Here is a 21,217-nt window from a genome sequence, read left to right on the forward strand (position 1 = left end):
TGTTTTATGTGTATGGGTGTTTCGCCTTCATGTATATTTGTGTACCATATGCATGTGTGGTGCCCTTGGAGTCTGGAAGAGGATGTAGATGTCAGATCCCCTGAGACTGATGTTGCAGACCGTTGTGCGCTGCCTTGTAGGGGCTGAAAAGAGAACCGTGGTTCTCTAGAAGAGCAACCAGTGCTCTCTACTCCCGAATCATCTCTCCATCCTTCGTCCATTAATTGAACTCCATTCCAAACTGTGCACTTCATATGTTCAGTTTGTGTTGGTTTGAGGTAAACAAACAGGACACAAGGAAATCCACAGACAAAAGCTTTTACCCCTTTTCCTCTACAACCTGCAGTTACTGACTCTGACACCAGATGGCGATATAGTATGGGGAGAGAGATGGGCTCAGTTTATGCCTTTTGTACTGGAGCCTAGAGGGAGCCTAACCATTTCTGGCCTGTGCCAATTGTGCTGATGTTTTAGACACCATCAGCTAAATAGATCAAGACAGTCTGAGTCAGGCAACAGTGGAGACTGTCTGTGCTCAATTAAAAAATTAGATGCTTAAGTCAGTCTCATGAATAAAACATTGGTTTATTTCCAACATTCTATTAGATTATTGCCATCCTAATAACCAGTGGTGGCTAGTAAATTCAGAGAGAGAGGTGCTGGCAAGAAACAGGAAACTTCTCGTCCTCTGATAAGTGACAGTCTCGGGCAATGGGAAGGCCTGCACTGTTACTGAGATGCTGTTGGGTTTTTGCCTGGGCTTAAGGAATTTCAAATTTTATGTTTCATTTTCTCTCCAGACTCTGTATTTTTGAGCTTCTGTCAATTGACTGTCAGGTTACGTCTGCACAGGCAAGGTTGAGTGGCTCCTGTAGGGAATGTCTGTCAGGTGCCTGGTAAAGGTCAGCCCTGGCTCCAGAGACTCCACAAAGCTCTCTGGCTGTCCCCAGCTATTCTTCTTTGCATGCAGGCTTTTGCCTATCCCTGGCATACACATGTTGAGGGGGCTGTCACTCCCCTTCCCCCACTCATGCTCTGTCCTTGGTGTCCTTCCTCTTCCAGGGCAGAATGGCCCTCTACCCAGCAGGTGGTCCCTTCAGCAGGTGCAAGAGTGAGCCTGGTAGGTCCCTGCTTAGCCTTTCCCCACCCACATCCTACCTCTCAGCTGACCTGGGGATCAGCAAACAGAGCCAGACATATCCCCATAGTCTGGAGCAGCTGTTTTTCTTGGTTCGAGTTTACTAGTCTGAGCAAACAAGGGGTCACAGGAAAAAAGTAGAAGGGAAGACTGGGGATGCACTAGGAAATTGAAAACTGCATGATGGTGGTTCAGCAGCCACGGGGAAGGATGCTGAGCATGATGGTGGTTTAGCAGCCACGGGGAAGGATGCTGAGCTCTCCTGGGAGGCCCAGGAGATGTCAGAGGACTTGGATTCAATGTGAGAGAGACCTGGGTATGACAGGAAAGAGTCACCGGTGAGTAAGGCTGGCTCATTCGGCTCTTACATGGTGTATAGGGCTCAATAGACACAGAGCTGAAATTCTAGTTCTGTCCTAGGTACCCTATGGGTGTCAGGGTTCATTCCAAATGTTTATTTACTCCTACACACACACACACACACACACACACACACACTGTGAGCTGCATAAGAATGGGGTATTGTTTGTGTTTATTATTAATTCTTTTTGCCTGTCACAGTCCTTAAGGCGTGATGGACACTCAATGTTCAATAAACAAACGAAAAGATGAATAAACAAAAAAGCTGAGGGGCTTAGCAAAGGAAAATGTGGAAGCTTCAGGGAGAAGCAATGGTGCAAGGTTGATCCTTGGGCCTGTGCTCCACAGACATTGCTTAGTGCTTTGTGCGACAATCTCAGCATGGTCTTATGGTTGGTGTTGCTTCTCAAGGCTTCAGGGACATGTGGCAGTCGCCTTATGAGCTAGTTATTCCCCATTTCAGCTAGTGACTGGATATGTTTGGACCCCTAAGTACATGGCTTTAAGAGTCACTGCTCAGGATGTCGAAAGTTTCTGTGTGTCAGGAGGGTGGCCAAGCTGTGACATTCTTTGCTACTATGAGCTGTGACATTTGTGTGTACCAGCCCACCACTCTCATCTCTCCCCTCATTGCAGACAAACACCACTGCTGTTCTTCCAAGACAATTATGATCCTGACCGCCATTGGCATCTGCCCCTGTTAAGTTAAAGGTTGCGTGGGGTGGGGCTGGAAAGATGGCTCAGTGGTTGAAAGCACTTGTTGCTTACACAGAGGACCCAGGCTCGGTTCCCAGCATCCACATGATGGCTCCCAACCTTCTCCAACTCCAACTCCAGGGGATCTGACTCCTCTCTTCTGACCACAGCAGCCCTCTGCCCCCCACCTCAGATACCAGGAACACATGCAGTTCATGTATATGCATATAGCCAAACACTCATACACATAAAATAAATCTTAAAAAGTTAAAGAGTATATATGTAGAAAGAAAAAGATTGTATAAGTGTATAAAATATACCTATGTTTGGCCATTTGGGGTATTTAAGCACATAGTTCAGTAATGTTAGGTGTATTCACATGGTTGTGCTACCAGAAGTCTCACTGTATAAACTGAAACTGTACCCCGCTGATCAACATTACTCTCCCCAGCTCTGTCCTTTTGTTGCCCTGTAAATAACCCCATTCCTTGGAACAATTCTCTTGAAGTCTCTTTGCTGCTCCTCTGAGCTATAGATCTTTGGCGGCAGCCTTTATGAAACCTGCACGTACCCAGGCAGTCTTTGTGACCGGCAGTCTCTTGGTAGAGAAACTGATCTGAATCCACAAGCTGGTAGCCCCTCACTGCCAACCTGACTGCCCACAGAGTGTGGTGTGGAAGACCAAGACTAGGGCTGGACCATATAAAATGAAAGGCCAGAATGTGTTGGTAGGATCATGTGTGGGGCAAGATGTGGCTATCAGAGGAGCCGCTACCGCCACCGCTTGTTGTTGCTGTTGATGATAATGATGTTGTTATTTAAGATAGATTGGCCTCCTGGCTGGAAACAAAACTTTCATGTACATCCTATTGCTGGTACACTTATAATGGACTTGACCATTTTGACCATTTAAATGATCTCACTGACTGGTGAGATGGGGTACATGCAACCCTAGGCTTCCTTCCTGCAGGTGGGTGGGCCTCTGCAGGTGGGAGGGCTTCTGGCAGCTTTCTTCCTGCATGTTTTTCCTGCTTCCCATCAGCAGACACAGGCAAGGCAGGCGCCGAGGGAAAGAACAAAGGACGGGGCTCTCCCTGATCTCCCAAATCGTATTATCTGCTTGTTGGAAACAGACGTACACATGTGAAGAGCTGACAGAATATGCCAGGCAGTAAATGTAAAATGCCATCGGAGCTGAATGGCCTACATATCCGACATGCGTTCAGAGGCAGGGCTGAGATTGCTTGCAGCTGTGCTGGTCCAAGCCAGTCACACAGAGGAAGAAATATATGCTGGCGTTGTCTGAGGGGCAGCCTGCCTTTATATGTGTGCGTTGGGGGAAAGTGGGGAAGAAGGTTGAAGGTGACAGAGGAGGTCACACACTCGTAAAGGGTGAGCCAAGAAGTGTATGGTTCTTTGTGTGCATATGCGCACTCGTGGGCAGTTCAGAGGTCACCCTCTAATGATGGTGTGCCTGTGTGCTGTCCACCTTGTTTTTGAGACAGTGTCTCTGACTGCCCTGAGCTGCCCCAGTATGCTAGGCTGACCTCATGGGTCTGCTCCTCTCAGATTTCCCTGCACCGAGATTACAAGACCATGCCACCATATCTGGCTCTTCCCTGTGGATCCCAGGGGTCAAAGTCAGCTCTTGGTCCTGGCCAGGCATGCACTTGACCAACAGAGCTGCCCCAACCACAGCTACATGCTGCTTAAATATTAAATTACTTTACAGACTTTATGCCCTCTGCATTTATCATCCTGGTGAATGAAGAGTGTCTGGGTGGGGCTCCTGGTGGCTGGCAGGGGTGTTGTTTGTGAGGAGGCATTAAGTCGGAGGAGGGACACAGAGAGTGATGGGTTTTGCATAAGCTGCTACACAGCCTGGGAAGACAGGAGACCTGCCACAGCTTAACTCACGCATTATTTCTGTGTGTCTACACAGAAGAAGCACGTATTTCAAAGTTATTTTGGTCCGATCTATAAAGTGCACTATGAGGAAGATGATTGGTAGCTGTTCTTAATAAACAGTTAGTGGGTTTCTGCCTGCCTGCAATGCAAAACAGATGTATCTTTGTTCTTTTAAACTGACTTTGATGAATAAACTGTATGTGACGTCAGGTCCAAGCTATTGGATGTCTGAGTCCTGCTCAGAAATATTTTAGAATATAAAAAAAAGTTTCCATGGGCTATGCTGAGAGAACAAAGTGAATTCCAGCGGCATTGCTGTGAGCGTTGAAGCAGGTTCAGGAATTCCGTCTGAGAGAGGCTCCAGTCCAAGCAGCCCCCTTTTGGTATTTGGGGGGCACTGTTTCTCTCAGCCACACCAAGGAACACTCCCACTTCACAGCTGTGAACTCCACAGGGGTTCAGTTCTCAGCTGTCCCTGCCAGAGGCTTTTGCGGGTCATTATTTGCTAGTTTATTATTGTTATTATTATTTGTAGAAATGCATCCTAAAGGGGGCACGAGGATTCTGCAGCAGTGAGCCGCTGGCCGGGGGATCTGGTTTTGTGCGATGCTGACATTTGTCCTCGCTTGCTTATGAATGATGCAGGGATTTTAATTGCTAGCATCTTGGCTTTGCCCGTGCTCCTGGCAGACTGAGCCTCCAGTCAGCCCTGTGCTCTCTGCTCCATGCATCAGAAAACCAGCTCACTCTGCAGGTGTTCCATCCATAAACAAGCATCAGCCACGGGCTCCTCTTTCTTTTTACGGAAACCCTTTGGAATTTAACTTTCAGATACAAATACTTGGAGCAGTTGGCAGCCGAGACGCAGGAGAAGGAGCCTAGAAGCCAGAGCGTGAGCCGGGGTAGAGCTGACCTCTCCTTGGACCTGAGCTTGCCTGCAGCCCCTGCTCCACCTTCCCCTTCAAGCCAGAGTCCCTCTGCTGACTCACAAGAGGCTCTCCCTGTGCCTTCATCCCCACCCACTCTGCAGTGCCCCCAAGGTGAGTGCTGGGTGAGCGGCGGGAAAGCTGAGCATCACCATCCAACAGGCTTCCTCGGAGCTCAGCCTACAAGCTGACCTGAGACATCAGGACAGGTAAGTTTCTGGGGTGACTGCAGCCTGTGCTGTCGCTGACACAGCAGAGGTCTTCAGAGCCACTTGGATGAAAGTAAAACTGATTTATCAAAGTCACCCACATGTGGTCATTGAAACATGAGAATATACAAAATTAGACTGATATTGCCACTCATGAATACCAGGTATTTAGTACTTCATGATTTGGATATATGTGGCTCTGTCCAATAAGGTGATCACTTTGGAACCTTCTTAGCCTAAATATTGAGTCATTTTAAATTGATGGGAATAAAATAAATGGAAGCAAAGAAGCAAACTTAAAATATAGTGACATTAGATGATAAATTTAAAAAAATGTTTTCATATAGTCTCTGTGTGTGTGCATGTGTGTGTGTGTGCACATGTGTGCATGACTGTATGCCCACAAGCTTGTGTGAAGATAAGCTGATTTTTTTTCTTGGCGGTGTGGGGTGGGGGGTGAAGCAAAGCAGGCCCCAGCAATGTTGTTCATGCAGCCTTGAACCCCAGCTGCTTCCTGATTGCTCCATGCAGTGCTTATGGGGGCCTTTTTCTTTCATGGCACTACAGAGCACAACTCCCAGCAGGCACTTGCACAATCCGCTCCTAGCAATGTCACCAGCTCTTGTGGGTTTCACTGAGTGCTATGGCTTGCAGCCTGATACAGACAGCCAGATGAAGGCGGCTGAGATACTAAGCTTTCAACTCTGGGAGAGTTGGCTAACCATCACCCGCAGCATCCTCCAGGCAAAGCAGGACTGGGTGCAATGCAAAGATTATCTATCCAACCATCGATTGGCTGGCTCTCCTAGCCTCAGGGTCCACTGGGCAGGAGCAGGCTGCCCCCCTCCTAACTTCACATTATAGTCTAGCTACTCCTTGTTTCTGACTCCATGGAGGATTATCCCAGGCAGATGGCCCAGTCACGGATGAGTAATGTCAGTCTGAAAACACCAAGGCTGAGTATGAGAAGACAAGTCATATCCCCCTGAGCTCCCAGCGACTGGACCTCCAACCTACGTGTACACATGGAGGAACCCAGGGCTCTGGCCACGTATGTGGTAGAGGATGGCCTTATTGGGAAGAGTGGCCCTTGGGCCTGAGAGGGTTTGATGCCCCAGTGTAGGGAAATGCCAGGTCGGGAAGGCAGGAGTGGGGGGGGGGGTAGGGGAACACTCTCATAGAAGCAGGGTGATGGGATGGGGGTTTCCAGAGGGGAGACCTGGAGAGGCATAGCATTTGAAATGTAAATAAAGAAAATATTCAATAAAAGAAAAACATCAACACTCACACACTCACACAAAGAAGACAGGTCATTCTGTGACAACTCTGAGCTTTCCAAACACTGCCTCTAGTGTGTTGTAATGACTTGTTTTATCTGTGTTTGGTATTTCTACAGGCAATATAAAAAGTTGCCTCTGGCAGAGTTGTGGTTCAGTGCTTAATCTGGGGACTTTAAACTCTAATGTATACTTCCAGCTGTTTAGAAAATGATACTGTAAACTATGAAATATAGAATAGTCCCAAACAGGGGATGGGTGGTATATGTAAATAATGTTTGCCCTCAGATTTTTAAATAAATACTCATTGTTTTCAGAAGAAGACAGTTCCTCAAGGAGTATGTCCAGCTAGAGCCGAATCTGAGACCAATCCTATCTAGGAAAAAACTGTGTTTTAAGCCCCCAGAAGAGCACAGGAAATAAAATACGTACATACACCCCTATCTGATATATTTACACATATATATGTGTGTACACATATATAAGTATATGCATATAAAATATGTATATGTACATATATATAAAACATATATACATATGTTATATATGTGTGTTATATATGTGTGCATATGTGATTTATATATATATATTGCTGTATTAGTGATATATATTAATATAAACTTTTTCCAGTAAGCTTTCAGAGTGAATGCCATTTTCCTATTTAGTGGGGAAGTAGAAACGTTTGACTGAAATCACACTGGTGAGGTTTGGATATGAAACATGAAGCAGGGATGAATTTATACACCTGTACATAAATAAAGCATCATGTGCTGTTGTTGGCATTCCCATGGGGGGATCCAGTGGGTCTTTCAGGATGTAGGTGGGTGTGTCTCCTTCTTTGATTAATTGTAATTAATTTGAACCAGTGGGACCACAGTGCATTCTGACTTCCTCATCTTCCTGTGTTTTAGATTGGAAATGAGGGTCTAGGGAAATAGCTCAGTCAGTGAAGTGTTTGCTGTGCAAACACAGTGAGCCTGAGTTTGGATCCCACATGTGCATAAAAAAGTCAGATGTGATGGTTATACCTAGGCCTCCGGCGTTGGGGGAGGTCGAGACAGATGAGTTCTGAGAACCTGCCTGCCAGCCAAACGATGAGCTCTGTGTTCAGTGGATGATCCTGCTTCAAAAATTAAGATGAAAAAGTAATCAAGGAAGACACCCAACATTGACCCTCATACACACACACACACACATACACACACACACACACACACACACACACAAACTTAGACACATGATTACACACAAATTAGGGATGATAGCAGTCTAAAGAGAATCCCATAAGAGTAAGATGTTTATGAAAACTGCCGGGTGTTCCTGCTGCTTTGGGGACTCTTTATGACAAGCCTGCAAAGTTGAAGTGACAATGATTTAACTTCCCCCACTTTACATCCCCCCCCCATTCTATTAATGTTCTTTGAAATACTCTATAGCCCTTCTATTGTTAGTCTCTTCTTACTACCAGGTCCCATTTTCAAATTTCTAAAATAACCTCTTGCCTATCCCCAATATTTTTAATACTCCAACATCTGGAGGAAGAATAACATATATATAACCGCACATCCAGATGTTTGTCCTGCATCAAACACCTGGCACTGTTGTGTTCCGCATGTGCCAAGGGTTGACAGGCTTTTTCATCTAGGTAATTTCATCCTAGAGCATAAGACCACAGTGTCTTTCACAGTTCCACCATATCCTGCCCCTTCTTTTTCCATCACTTCCCTCCTGTTGAGTATCTGGTCATGTGTTTGGGTAAGAGGGGATCTGGTCATGTGTTTGGGTAAGAGGGAAGGTGGTATCATCTATAGTTTCCTGGGGATCAAATTCAAGGGAAGATTCCTGCTGGCTGTTGCTGACAGGGCTGGGAGAGGAGTCCATGGGTGGAGCTGCATCCCAGCATCACAGTGGCCCATGCTTTGTGTTCTAATTTATGCCATACCATCCATTTGCTGACCCTCTCTCCAATAATTACTCAAAGTCAGCATTTCAGAATCATATTGGTAGGAAAGGGAAAAGCTAATATTTGTTACTAAACTATGTATGGCTCGAGATGATAGGTCACTTTGTGGCTACTTTTACTACCTTTGATTTTAGCTGTTTGAATCAAGGTCTCATGTACCATAGATATATCTCAGGCTTCTCTACATAGCAAAGAATGGCCTTGAACTTCTAACCTTCCTGTCTCCACCTCAAGAGGCTGGGGCATTCCTCCCCACATCCAGCTTACCATTATTTGCTTGGATTCTGGAGAACTTTTAAAAGCATAAGTGCCAGGCATGGTGGCACAGACCTGTAATCCCAAACACAGGGGAGGTAGAGGCACTAACAGCAAGAGTTCAAAGCTAGCCTTGGCAGCATACTGTGACAAGGGCTGCAGAAGGCACTGTCTCAAAATATAAAACAAAAGAGAGAGATGAAAGCATTTGAATTTCTTCTCATTCCTCTTACAAAATACATACTTGAGAAGGGAAGACATGATGGCTAAATGCGAATAGCACTGTGCACCATCCAGTGAGTGAGCTCTGTGGTCAAAATCAGTCTCAGCTAAAGATGTTCTGTGTAAATGATGCCACTGCCCCCACTGCAAGCCAGTGTGTGCTGAAGTTATTTCTCCATCTGGTCCCTTTGCAGTTCACAGCAGATGTGTGTCCCCAAACTGCCTAGTTGTTGTTGTCATGGTCTGGGTATTTTTCCTCTTATGTCAAACTTGCAGACTGTCATGAAGTGATGGCATCTATATGTGCTCGTTCTGGCGCTGTGCTGTAGCTAGCACAACCAGCCTCCGTTGGTGGTAAACATGCCAAAGCAGCTCCCTTCATCCATTGTTTGGAGAGGCTGCTGTCTTACTAAGACCTGAGGGCTTGCAGCAGAGTATATGATACGTTTATTTCCTATTATTCTTCTGAAGAAACCCACAGATGACTCTGGAATCAAAGATCAAAGTGAAGGTTTCCTTTTAGTATAAAATTCTTTGATATGATTTTTTAAAAAAGTTTTACAGAGAATTAAAAGGAATAATATGTATGCTATGAGTAAAAAGTCAGTATAGTCAAGTGTGGTGCTTCAATTCAACTGTTCACTTTGGGATCTAGCATCATCGATGGGATGGGCCTTTTAGCAGATCTTTGAGGGATCATCTGGATTAGGCTAATTTTAGGTGGGAAGATCCACCTACTGTGAGTGATACTATTCTACAACCTTTGGTCTTGAACCCAATAAAAGAGAAACAGAAAACTGGACCCTACCATTCACTTCTTGCTGTGGTCTGACTGTGGATGTAGCATGTGGCCCAAGGCCTCAGGTCCGGCCACCATGATTTCCCTAACATGATGGAATTTACTCTTGAGCCATGAACCAAACTAACCCTTCTTTCCTTAAGTTGTCAGAGCGTGAGATAAGTAAGCATTACACAAAGTATCAATGAGACGAGTACCTATTATACAAAGTATCAGTGGCACAAGTAGCTATCACCCAAAGTGCCCAGGAGATAACTATCACATAAGGCATCAGTGAGACAATTGACTGTCACACAAAGTATCAATAACACAAGTGACTATTACACAAAGTATCACTGACCCAAGTGACTATCACACAAAGTATCAATGATACAATGACTATCACACAAAGTATCAATGACACAATGACTATCACATAAAGTATCAATGACACAAGTGACTATCACACAAAGTATCAATGACACAAGTGACTACTATACAAAGTGTCAATGAGACAAGTGACATCACACAGAGGTATCAATGAGACAAGTAACTAATACACAAAGTTTTGTCACCAAATGGGTCATATCCTTGGGATGCATTTGATGGAAACAAAGTAAAGAAAAAAAAATGCTGTCCTGAGAGGCAGCTATTGGTGGTGGTCCCTGGGATGTGCCCTGGTGTGACCGCCTTCCCTGGGGAATAGGAAGCTTGCTCCCGTATGTTCCTTTCCTCCTTTCCACAAACACTCAGGGCCCTCCTGAGGCCAGATGGAAAAAAATTACGGTTCTTAATGGAAGGAAGTTCCTATTGAGTGCTTATAAATGGCTTTTACTAAGGCAATGTAATGAAGGCTAGGTTACCTTTGTTGTTTCCCATGGATGCCCAGAAATGAGACCTTAGAGGGTACATCTGAAACATTGGACATACTACATAAAATGTATAACAAGAAAAATATATTCAGTAGTCAGCTTTCTTTTACTATCTGTAATTAGACTTTAAGGTATTTCCAAAGGACTTACTACTATGGGAATATGAGACATGGCTAATCCAATTACATATTCACCTGGGAGAATTTGTAGAAATTCTTGATGGTGGCTAACTGATACTTCTTTCTTGGATCCATGCATTTAAAGTCCCAGAATTAAGAAAATTCCTATAGTCTTTGGTTTCTGGCCTCTGGAAATAAAGTATAAACATACAGTTCTGACATGAAATGTTCAGTCCATTTAAATGAATAAGCATTTCACAAATGACCCACCTATCATCTTGGCTGTAGTCATCATTCATATCAACTGTGTGTCACAGTCACCTTTGTTGTGTGCTGTTTGAGTCTCCTTCAGGTTATAGGTACTGTCCCAGTTTACCTAATCCATGTGGCATGAGATAGAAACAGCTGGTGCCATTTCCACCTGGCCTAGCAGCTGTGGAACAATCAGTCATCGGCCTCATGCTTGCTGGTTCATGAGCATGAAACTTTTGGATGCCTTCAGCCCAGTGTTTTATTAATTGGCTAGAAACTTGAATCCTGTGGCAGTGGGACTGGGGCCTGCACTTCCTCCTTAATCCTCACCTGCTAAAGCGACTTGATGCCATTTGGTTCCTTTGACCAAATCCATCAGGAGCTCCACTGAAGGCTGGGGCTTTGTCTGCTCTGTCGTAGACGTCTACTGAAAGTCTTTACACATACCTCATACCTGCAATTCACTGGAAAAGGCAACATTGTTCCTTGAACAGTTTGATAGTGGCTTGCAATGTTTTTCTTGTGCCATATTTTTCTCTTGAAGATTTATTTTTATTTTATATATGTGAATGTTTCACATGATATTGTATATGTATACTATGTGCATGCAGTGCCTAAACAGGTTAGAAGAGGGTAGTGGATTCTCTGAACTGAGCTACAAACAGTTGTGAAATATCATGTGGGTACTTGGAACTGAACTTGGGTCCTCTGCAAAAACAGCAAGTGCTCTTAACCATTGGACTGTCTCCGCAGGCCCTTCCTGTTCTGTATTTTGGCACACTGAAGTTTTGAGTCTTTTGAAGTAGATAAAGAATAAACCTTAAGGAAAGAGAAAGCACAAAATAACATTGGGAAAACTGGATAAGTGGGCACTTCCTGATCATCATGATGACCTCATAGAAACTTTTGTTAAGAACTGTGAAAGCTTTGAGACTTTTTATTCCACCTTTAATGGACTGGGCTGCAACAACTTCAGAGATGCTGGACAAGAGCATGGAGCTCTTGTCAGAGATGAGAATTTTATGCTTACAGGGCCAGAGGTAGCAGAGAACTTCTACTTGTGTGCCATATTTCCTAGCCCTGGTTACCATGGTGATGGGAACATAAACTAATGATGCCTAGACATGTAACTGTGAGAAACCTGAAGAGAGGAACTCCTAGTATAGGGCTGTAAGCAAGCCTTCCCCTCATCCCAGAGACACAGAATGGTGGACAGTGAGATGAATATTCTCACTCACTCTCGGTACATATTCTTTCTCTCCCATTTCTATCTTCCAAAAACATTTCTCTCTGTACATATCCATAGAAAGTAACTCCAGAAGAAGGGCTCTCAGTGCCTCTGCTTGCCAGGCTATAGAAACATGAGGAATTTATAGGCAGTTGTTACCCAACACTGAAGGACAATGGTTTTGTTTTTGTTTTTGTTTTTGTTTTCTAAACAAATTTTACTATGGATTTTATGTCCTACTAAGGGTAAGCAAAAACTCATGTTTTAAATAGCAATTAATTTGCTTGATTTTGTTTAATAAAAAGAATGTGAGGCACATGAGTCCCTGCCTACACTGGAGGGCTACAGGAGATATGAGTGCCTTCTATTCAAGGCGGGAACCTCATACTGATGATTTCAGGTCTAGGCAGGAGGTTCTGTGAGCTGGGACAATGAGGGTCTTCAGCTGTTCAGTTAACAGCCAAGACCTTGAAAGTAACAATAAGTGATAATCTGAGGTTCCTCCTGGCATCCTTCCCTGGCTTAGGACTTTAGGTAGCCACAATGCTATGTCCGTAACTTCTACTTTTCCTTGGGTACTGTCTTAGTTAGGGTTTTACTGCTGTGAACAAATACCATGACCAAGGCAAGTCTTATAAGGACCACATTTAATTGGGACTGGCTTACAGGTTCAGAGGTTTAGTCCATTATAATCAAGGCAGGAACATGGCAGCATCCAGACAGACATGATTCAGAAGAAGCTGAGAGTTTTACATCTTCATCTGAAGGCTGCTAGCAGAATACTGACTTCCAGGCAGCTGGGATGAGGGTATTAAAGCCCACACCCACAGTGACTTACCTACTCCAACAGGGCCACACCTTCTAATAGTGCCACTCCCTGGGCTGAGCATATAGAAACCATCCCAGGTACTCACTCCCCATGTACACTGCTGTAGTATTGCTGAGTAAGCACATGCTGGGTTTGTAGGCCCTAAAATCCCCATTCTATAAGACCCACTCCTTGGACCAGGGACCCTGCACTGCATTTTGTTAAGCTTGAGACAGACATGTTTCTTTTATGTCTTTCTAAGTTGGAGCTTCTCTGGATAAGCCCGATAGATATACTAGAAGGTTCTTGTAACGTTTTTGATGCAACCTCTTTGATCTCCTCTACATCTTACAGATAATCTACAGAAGGAATGTGCTGTTTGCTTCAGGGTCCTCTCTTTGCCTCACCAGCTCCCCATCTTGTGTCATTTTTCTCATAGCTACATTGTCCTCTGCATGGTGGGTTTTTCAAAGTTACTGCCAAGCCCTCTCTTTTCATACTCCCCTTTCATCCAACCTTCCCATGCCCACTTCTGATGGTTACCTGCTTCTGAAAAATATGTAGTCTGTGTCTCTACCCTTGTCCTTTTGGGTCCTGGGGTTAAGTATCTCCCACTCCTCAGATGCTTTTGTCATTAAGTTCCTTAAGGCAGTAAGACTTGCCAGGCACCTGTCTGAAGACATTCTCTGTAGAAGTCTTATGTATAAGGTGACAGCCCAGATGTGTCAGATCTTCTATTCCTCATTTGGAAAAGCTAGAGGACACTTCCATGGCTATCAAGGGAACTCCCTCTGTGAAGGCAGAATATGTAACTCTGGCCTGAGGGGGTATTTTTCCACTGAATTGACAAGTGTACCTTTGTGAAGGGACACTTCTTTATGAAGATCTAGACACACTAATTGAAAATGGAGAGTATGGTTCTGGAAAAATTGATAGTTAAAATATATCTATTTCTTAAAATCACCCCTTTGTCCATTCAACCACTATAGAAAAATACTACATGCTCGAGGCTCAAGACTAAGAACTGTGTTTCCGGGCCTGCCTGTCAATTACTTTTGTGCTAACTCTAGATTTCTTCTTTGTGAATTTATTTGCTAAGAAATGCAGATAAACTGCCGAGTCTTAGAGTAACTGGAAAGCCACTTTCAGGAGTGACAGATGTAAGTTGGGGACAGTTGTTTGGGGTGAGGATTTAGAGGTGAGATATCTGGCTGTGCCCCTGGCTCAGGCCAGCTGTTTCTAATTATGCTTGGTCAGATTATACAGATTATACTGGCTTGGAGAGCTAATATTGTCCCTAGCTGCTAGTTGTTTGATCTTCTATTGTCTCTTTGCTATGACTTAACAGACAATATGAACCTGGAGAATATCTTGGGTAAGATAATTTTTGAATGTCTAAGTTGTTTATACACTGAATGGTACCTCAACCATGACAAATATCAATAAATATTTAGTGATCAAGAGATTTTTGACTTTCATCCCAGAAGAACATCTATTTATGATGTAACTGAATTATTGAGAAATCTGAAAACTTATTGATTAAAAAAAGCTAGGCTCTGTCATTTTCTTTGTCTGGATGCAGCTGTGTAGGACTGTCCCATCTTAATGTCTGCATGCTTCTTTGATGCCCTTGGCGCTTCTGTTTGAAGCTTGACTAGGGCCAGAGAGGCTGCTGGAAAACTCTAGCAGTTTGGAATGTCTTACTCTCAAAGGCTTATCCAAGGATGAGTGAGGATTAAAGTCTATCCCATTCAACTTGTTGGAACCAGAACGGGACCAGTGTGTCTAACTTTCAGGATGATATTTCCACAGCTCAGAGGAAGGCTTCATGACCTAGTGTTTGGGGTCTTATCACATGACTTCAAAATAACAATATATCAATAAACAGTGCAAGGACCTGGGTCAGCATTCCAGTTTCTGTTTATATTATGAAATAGAATATTTACGGTGCTTTATCAAGCACACAGTAACTGAACCTGAAACTAGCTACTGCTGCTATAGTTGGAACTCCCAGTTAGAAGTAACTTCTGAAAAGAAAGAGAGGAATAAAAATTTTAGATATGTGTGTGTATGCATGTATATAAATAATATAGAGTATAGAATGCTATATTAGGTTTCATAATTCATAAAAACTTATGCATACATATGTATGTGCATATGGGAACATATACATATGGAGGTCAGATGTCAATGTCAGATGTCATTATTCAGTTTGTCATCCTACTTGTTTGTTGAGATAGGGTTTTCTAGCTTACTCACACATAAGCTACACTAGGAGGCCAGAGAGCTCCAGAAATCTGCCTGTCTCTACCTTTCTAGCACTAGGATTACGAGGACATAGCTCCACGCCCAGCTTTAATGTGGATGCTGGGTATTGAATTCAGGTCCTTGTGCTTGAATGCATGACAGAGCTAAACTATCTCCCCAGCTATATGAGTGCATGGGTGTGTGCATGCTTAGTGTGTGTGTGCATGTGTGTGTGTGTGTGTGTGTGTGTGTGTGTGTGTGTGTGTTGTGTGTGTGTAGGGGGACTGTGTATTTTGAACCAAGACCTCACAGAAACTAAGCAGGCACTCTACCACTGTGTTGAATGTCCAACCTAGAAATGATCATCCCTGAAGCACTTGTGAGCTTGTCTAACACCGAGTCCAAGTGCATGATGCAGTTGAATCCACCTATCACGAAGGTCCTGGGTCTGCTTTGGTGGCTGTGGTTGTCATTTCTTGAGCTCTTCTTTATCCCCATGAGTCCTTTGGAGAATGAGTAACATGTGGAACTGAGTGTGATCTAAGAGTGTCAGAATGTGGGTTTGGCGATAGCACGGCCTATGTGTGCAAGGCTAGAACTTCCTTCTGTTCCATTGTTGCTAAAGGAGGAAATCTTGACGGTTAGGACTGGAGGGCAGTTACCAGGTCTATGAAGTGGCATCTCTAGAGGTAAGGTAGAGTGTCTTAGATATAAACTTGGGCATTTGGCTCTAAAATTTGAAGCAATGCTGGGGCCTTAGTTTCGAAGGCCTACAAATCAATAGCAGAATTGGTATTTTGCTGGTGATAACATGTTACATTAAAAATATGAATGTGTCTCTGTGCTTACATTAGTTTATGTGCACTACATGCCTGCAGTGCCCACAGAAGCCAGAAAAGGGCATTGTGCTGCCTGGAACAGGAGTTATCGAATATTCTGAACTACCGTGTGGGTGCTGTGAGCAAAACCCCAATCCTGAAAGAACAGTCAGAACTCTTTAACTGCTGGCCATGGCTCTACCCCCGACAGCACACTACTTTTGTGAAGCTTGCATAGCTGAGTCTGCACACAATTAATAATCAAAGTATTCCTGTGCACAGATTCCATCTCAGGCTGATTTTATACTTTGGAGCCATTTGGCTGTATCTGTGGACATCTTCAATTGTCACAGTGGTGGGAAGGTTGTGGGGGTGATGTTAAGGTTCTCTAGTGAGAAGAAATTAGAGAGCTATGAATCCTATAATCTGCAGGAATACTTACTTACCCATGTAAAGGAATTGTTTAGCCCTAAATGTCCATAGTACTGGGGCGGAGAAAGCCTGCTTTAGATAAATCTTCATGAACAGCTCAGCTAGAGCTGGCCCAACACCAAAGGCAAAGTCTAAAGAATTTTCAAATTTGTGAGTCTTTCTCCTGGGACTTCTCTCAGATTTATGCGATTAAACCTCAAGTCTCAAGTTGATGGTGTTAGTTATTAGCTGTAAACTAGGGAGGTCCCTGGAATGTGCGCTGTTGGAGCAGCTGTTATAGAACCGGCTGGGCCCGTCCTTGGTTTCATAAGACCTGCCTTAAAGCCAAGTCCTGGCAGAGCCATCAAGACACTATCATAGACCAAAACTGACTGAAGCCACCCAGAGATTGACTGGATCTAGATGTTATAAGTAGACATTGGACTCCGCTACTGCAGACATTGATGAAGGCAGACATTGACATGTCCCTGCCCACTGTATGTTGTTGGTTTTTGGAACTATTCCTTCTTTCCGCATGGCAGAACCTGTGATTGGGACATGGGCAGTTCCATCTAGGTAAGAGACCCAGCATCATTCTGTGTGCTCTGCCTGTCAGTCAGTGAGATCCCGCAGGAAGACAGTAGTCTAGACTCAGGAGAGATGTTTAGAGAAAGGCTGCTGGCAGAAGTGTGGGGAGGACAAGGGGCCATCAGAGGTAGTCAGGCACCCCAAGGAAGCAGCTAGGGAAAAGAGGAAATGGTTCTACTGCTAGGCTTGCAGGGCTGTGGTGAGTGACTGCCACTCACTAAGAACCATAAGCAGGAGAAGAAACCACAGGATGGAAAGGGTTTCTGACAACCTATGCAAGCTAGCCAGGTGCATGGGGCACTGGTATCACTTTTCTAGTCTCTCCTTGCCTGCCAGCCCTAGAAGTGGGGTTGGGGGTAGCCTGACAAAGGCGAGTACTCTTGTATTCAGCTCATTGTATAGTCCTGGCTAAGCTGTTTATCCAAAGATGCTTTCTCACTTCATACATGGGGACATGAATCTTCACTTTGCATTATGGATGGAGAAATTAAATAGGGTGACATTAATAAGCTTCCTACAACAATCTGTGGGTAGGACAGATGCTTAATGCATAGTAATTTTTGTTTTTTACTTCAGCTAAGCGGAGCCCAACATGCAGCAGAGGTCTTGGAGACCCCATGAGGAGGTAGTGTTGAGCTTTAGAGGCCTCTGCTCAGCTGCCTTTGGCACTCAGGAGGAACTAGAGCCACGCTTGGGTCTTTCCTTCCCTCCCTTGTTTCTTTAGTTCTGTGATGTACAAGATGGCATAGACTTCTGAAGAAGGAAGAAGGAAGAAGGAACAAGGTGTCTCCTCCTCTCTCTGGCTTCTTATGTCCATGGGACTCTTGGCTCCTCAGCCTCCCTTGTTCCTGTAATGGTTGTTTCTCTGGTACAGGAAGATCCTTGAAGGTCAGTGATATGGGTCAGTGGATGGAGAGGCACGAGCCTGATGACCGGAGTCTGATCCCTGAGACCCAAGTGTAAAGGTGAAAGGGGAGAAATGACTTCTCTGACCTCCACACACACTCTGTGACAGGCATGCACATGTATTCAAACAGACACTTAACGGTGAACAAAACTAAAAGAGGGACCCATTGAGTGATGCCCAAGGGCCTTGTGATACCAGCGACCCCCCTTTCAGTTATTTTTCCACTCTGCATAAATGGTACATTATCCCATTCTTTATCCGAGTTTAAGGTGTTCCCCCCCCCCACACACACACACTTCCCAATATCCTTCCTTCCAACCTTGAAATCTGCTTTCAACCCTCAGAATCAGGTCAGCGTGCTTCTGGCCAAGCACATATTTCTGCCCTTTCCTAAGTGTGTCCTGGCAATGCTGAGTTGTGTCTGTCTGTTCCTGCTGCAGTCCAGTGAGACACATTCACTTGTGGACTCCTTGAATGTCGCCAGCCCCTCCGTGCTGTATTCCCCTGTCACTTGTGCCTGATGGACCCTGCTGTAGAAAATGAGTCTGCCTAGCACCTCTCATAATCCCCTCCCCCTACCCAGCTCTTGAGATATAGGTAGAGCCGCATGTCCTCCTTCCAATCAGGATATGATAGCAAGTGGATGGTGCCCTGGCAGCCGCTGCCCAGGACACCTGCTCTATTATGCATAGTGCCAGGGTCAGAGTGGGATCCTTATGAGTACAGGCTAAAGAGATAACACCCTGGCCCTTCTGCCCTGGCATAATGTCCCACTGTGATGCCCCAGCCTTGTGTGCATGTCTTGAGTTTCTTTCTTACTTTTTTCTATCTTATTTTTTGAGACAGACCCTCTCACGGAACCTGGAGTTCACTGATACAGCCAGGCTGGCTAGCCAGACAGTTGTAGAGATCTACCCATCTCTGTCTTCCCAGCACTGTTTTACAGATGGTGTAATGCTTTTTATGTAGGCATTGAAGAGATGGACTCAGGCCCTCATGTTTGTGCATCAAGCACTTTATTATCTGAGCTGGCCCCCATAGGCACCCCTCTCTATCAGGATCTTATATAGTTCAGGATAGCCTCTGATTCACTATGTTGCTCAAAATTATTTCCAATTTCTTATCCCCCTGCCTCTGTCCCTCACGTACTAGGATTATAGGTATACATTATGACATCCAGTTTTAATGTGGTATTAAGGATGGAGCCCAGGGCTTTGTGCATGCTTGGCAAATTATACCTACAGAATTATATATTCCTAGCCCCTTGCTTTGGCCTTCTTAGGGTTATCACGAGCCATCCCTATGGAGGGGTCAGGAAGATCTCAGCAAAAATGTCATACAAGATGTCCAGTAAGTATACCTCAGAGGGTTTTGACAGTCCCTGTCCTCCTCAAACTCAACATTCCTTCCTTCCCCCCAGCTGGTCTCTGTAGGTACCTAGTTCTGGAATCTTATTTGCAGTCCTTCCCTATAGAGGTGCCTTGACTGACATTTGCTTCTTTCTACCCAGTCTCATCATTGACATTTGTTTCCTGACTATTCCATCCTGCTTGGAGCTTCAGCCTTAGCTTACAGGAAAGACCAGCTGTTCCAACAGGAAGAGTGTTCGGCCTGACATAGGCATAGACGGGGGACTCTTCTAGCCAACAACAAAGCATGCTTGCACTCTACCTGAAGCACCCGTCACTATCCCTTACGGTAGAGTCCCAGATGTGTTTCTAAGTACACGAGGCCAATAATTCTTGCCCTAGATGGCTGACCAGCTTCCTCTGTACTCTGAGCTGAACCTCACTGAACATCTTTGACTCTTTCCACATAGCACGCACTCCGGGTTTCTACATAACCTCTTCTACCTGCTTAGTGTGTTCTCACCACTAATAGATGTTGCTTAAATATCCTTTTGACATAGAGACTTACACATCCCTTCTGGACCTCATGAAAGCACCTTGCTACCTCTTCCCTGGGTACCACCTTCCCAGTGTACCACCTTCCCAATGCATTATGCTGTTGATATCAAAACATGCAGGATGTTGTTAGCTGTTTTATGTTGGGTAGTAGGAGCTAAATGGCTGGCATTGTGCAATGGGACAATAGGACTCATGTGCCTTGCCATGCAGGATTTTAGGATCTCTGGCTTTGTGCCTGTATCATTGGTGTCAGAGTGTGACTGATTGATCATCAGTGTATTTGCCCCCACTGACATCACTGTTGGACTAGAGAAATTCTTGTTAACTACTGAGACTAGTAGTAGCTTGGAGGTAAAAACACTGTGTTCACCCCAGGTGTTGATGAAAGCCTTCATTTCCTGCAGACTTCCATGCCGGGTTTCCTGTGATGGGCCTCTTAGCCTGTAGATAGACAGGAAACATAACCCCCAAAGAAGGCCTGTGTGTATGGAGGGGTCAGTAAGAGAAGCCCTGATTAAAGAGAAAACAGAGAGAGAGAACGCTGTGGAACCTGCTGTAGTGTCTCTGGGTCTTCATAGATGCTTCCTTTAGATTGACCAGGAGTAACAGGAACTTTGTGAGGCCGAACTAGTTCCTGAGTCAGATGGGGCCTCTCAGATGAGAGAAGAGAAGATGTGGCCCTTCAAAAACTTTGTTCCAGCGGTGGCTAGAGAAGGGTCTACCATTAGCCTGCTGCTCCCTTCAGATCTGCCTGTCACCCCCAGCAGGTGCCTGTCCACGCAAGACCCTAATTGCGTAGTAAGCTTCTGAAGGCAGAGGGAGACGAGGCTGGGCATCACCGCTGGTTTATTACATGCTTAGAGGAATAAGCCTCCATTCCTGTTTGCTGCCTTGCTTCCTAATCCTTTGCTTGTCTTGCTTCACTTGCATGTGTATGACCAGCACTTAATACGCTCATAAATTGATCAGGACAGCCCCACATGCCAAAGCTTTATAATCAGACCCTGTGGATACTGAGGCACGTGTTCTAGGCGGGAGGTGACTTTGAAGATGACTATTTCCATACAGATCCATGAGAAGAACACCCCCTTCCCCAGTATTTGGAATTACATATTAGTGGCCCAAGCTCCATGCAGTTAGCTTCTGACATATTTGGATGGCATTGTGTTGTTTCTTCCCGTGAGTGTGTGGCTTATTCAGAGCTGGCACATCTAGTAACACAGCTGTCCAGACAACCCTTGGCCAGCGAAGGGCTGTGTGGCTGTCTGAGTCCTGTAGGTTAAATGGGATGAAACAGCACAGGGGGTCCAGGCCAACTGCAGTCCAGC

The 21,217-nt window shown here is 44.8% G+C and overlaps 1 protein-coding gene across 6 annotated transcripts in view; it reads left to right on the top strand.

Moving 5' to 3' along the window:
* Positions 1-21,217, top strand: part of Fhod3 (formin homology 2 domain containing 3) — a 425,120-nt gene that overhangs the window by 352,896 nt on the left and 51,007 nt on the right. For all 6 annotated transcript variants that reach the window (XM_006525826.4, XM_006525828.4, XM_006525830.4 and 3 more), the window contains one exon: positions 4,934-5,142. In XM_006525826.4, coding sequence (XP_006525889.1) covers positions 4,934-5,142 — 209 coding nt within the window. The remainder of the gene's footprint in view (positions 1-4,933; positions 5,143-21,217) is intronic.

The sequence above is a fragment of the Mus musculus genome, chromosome 18 (assembly GCF_000001635.26).
Source record: "Mus musculus strain C57BL/6J chromosome 18, GRCm38.p6 C57BL/6J".
Lineage (NCBI taxonomy): Eukaryota > Metazoa > Chordata > Mammalia > Rodentia > Muridae > Mus > Mus musculus.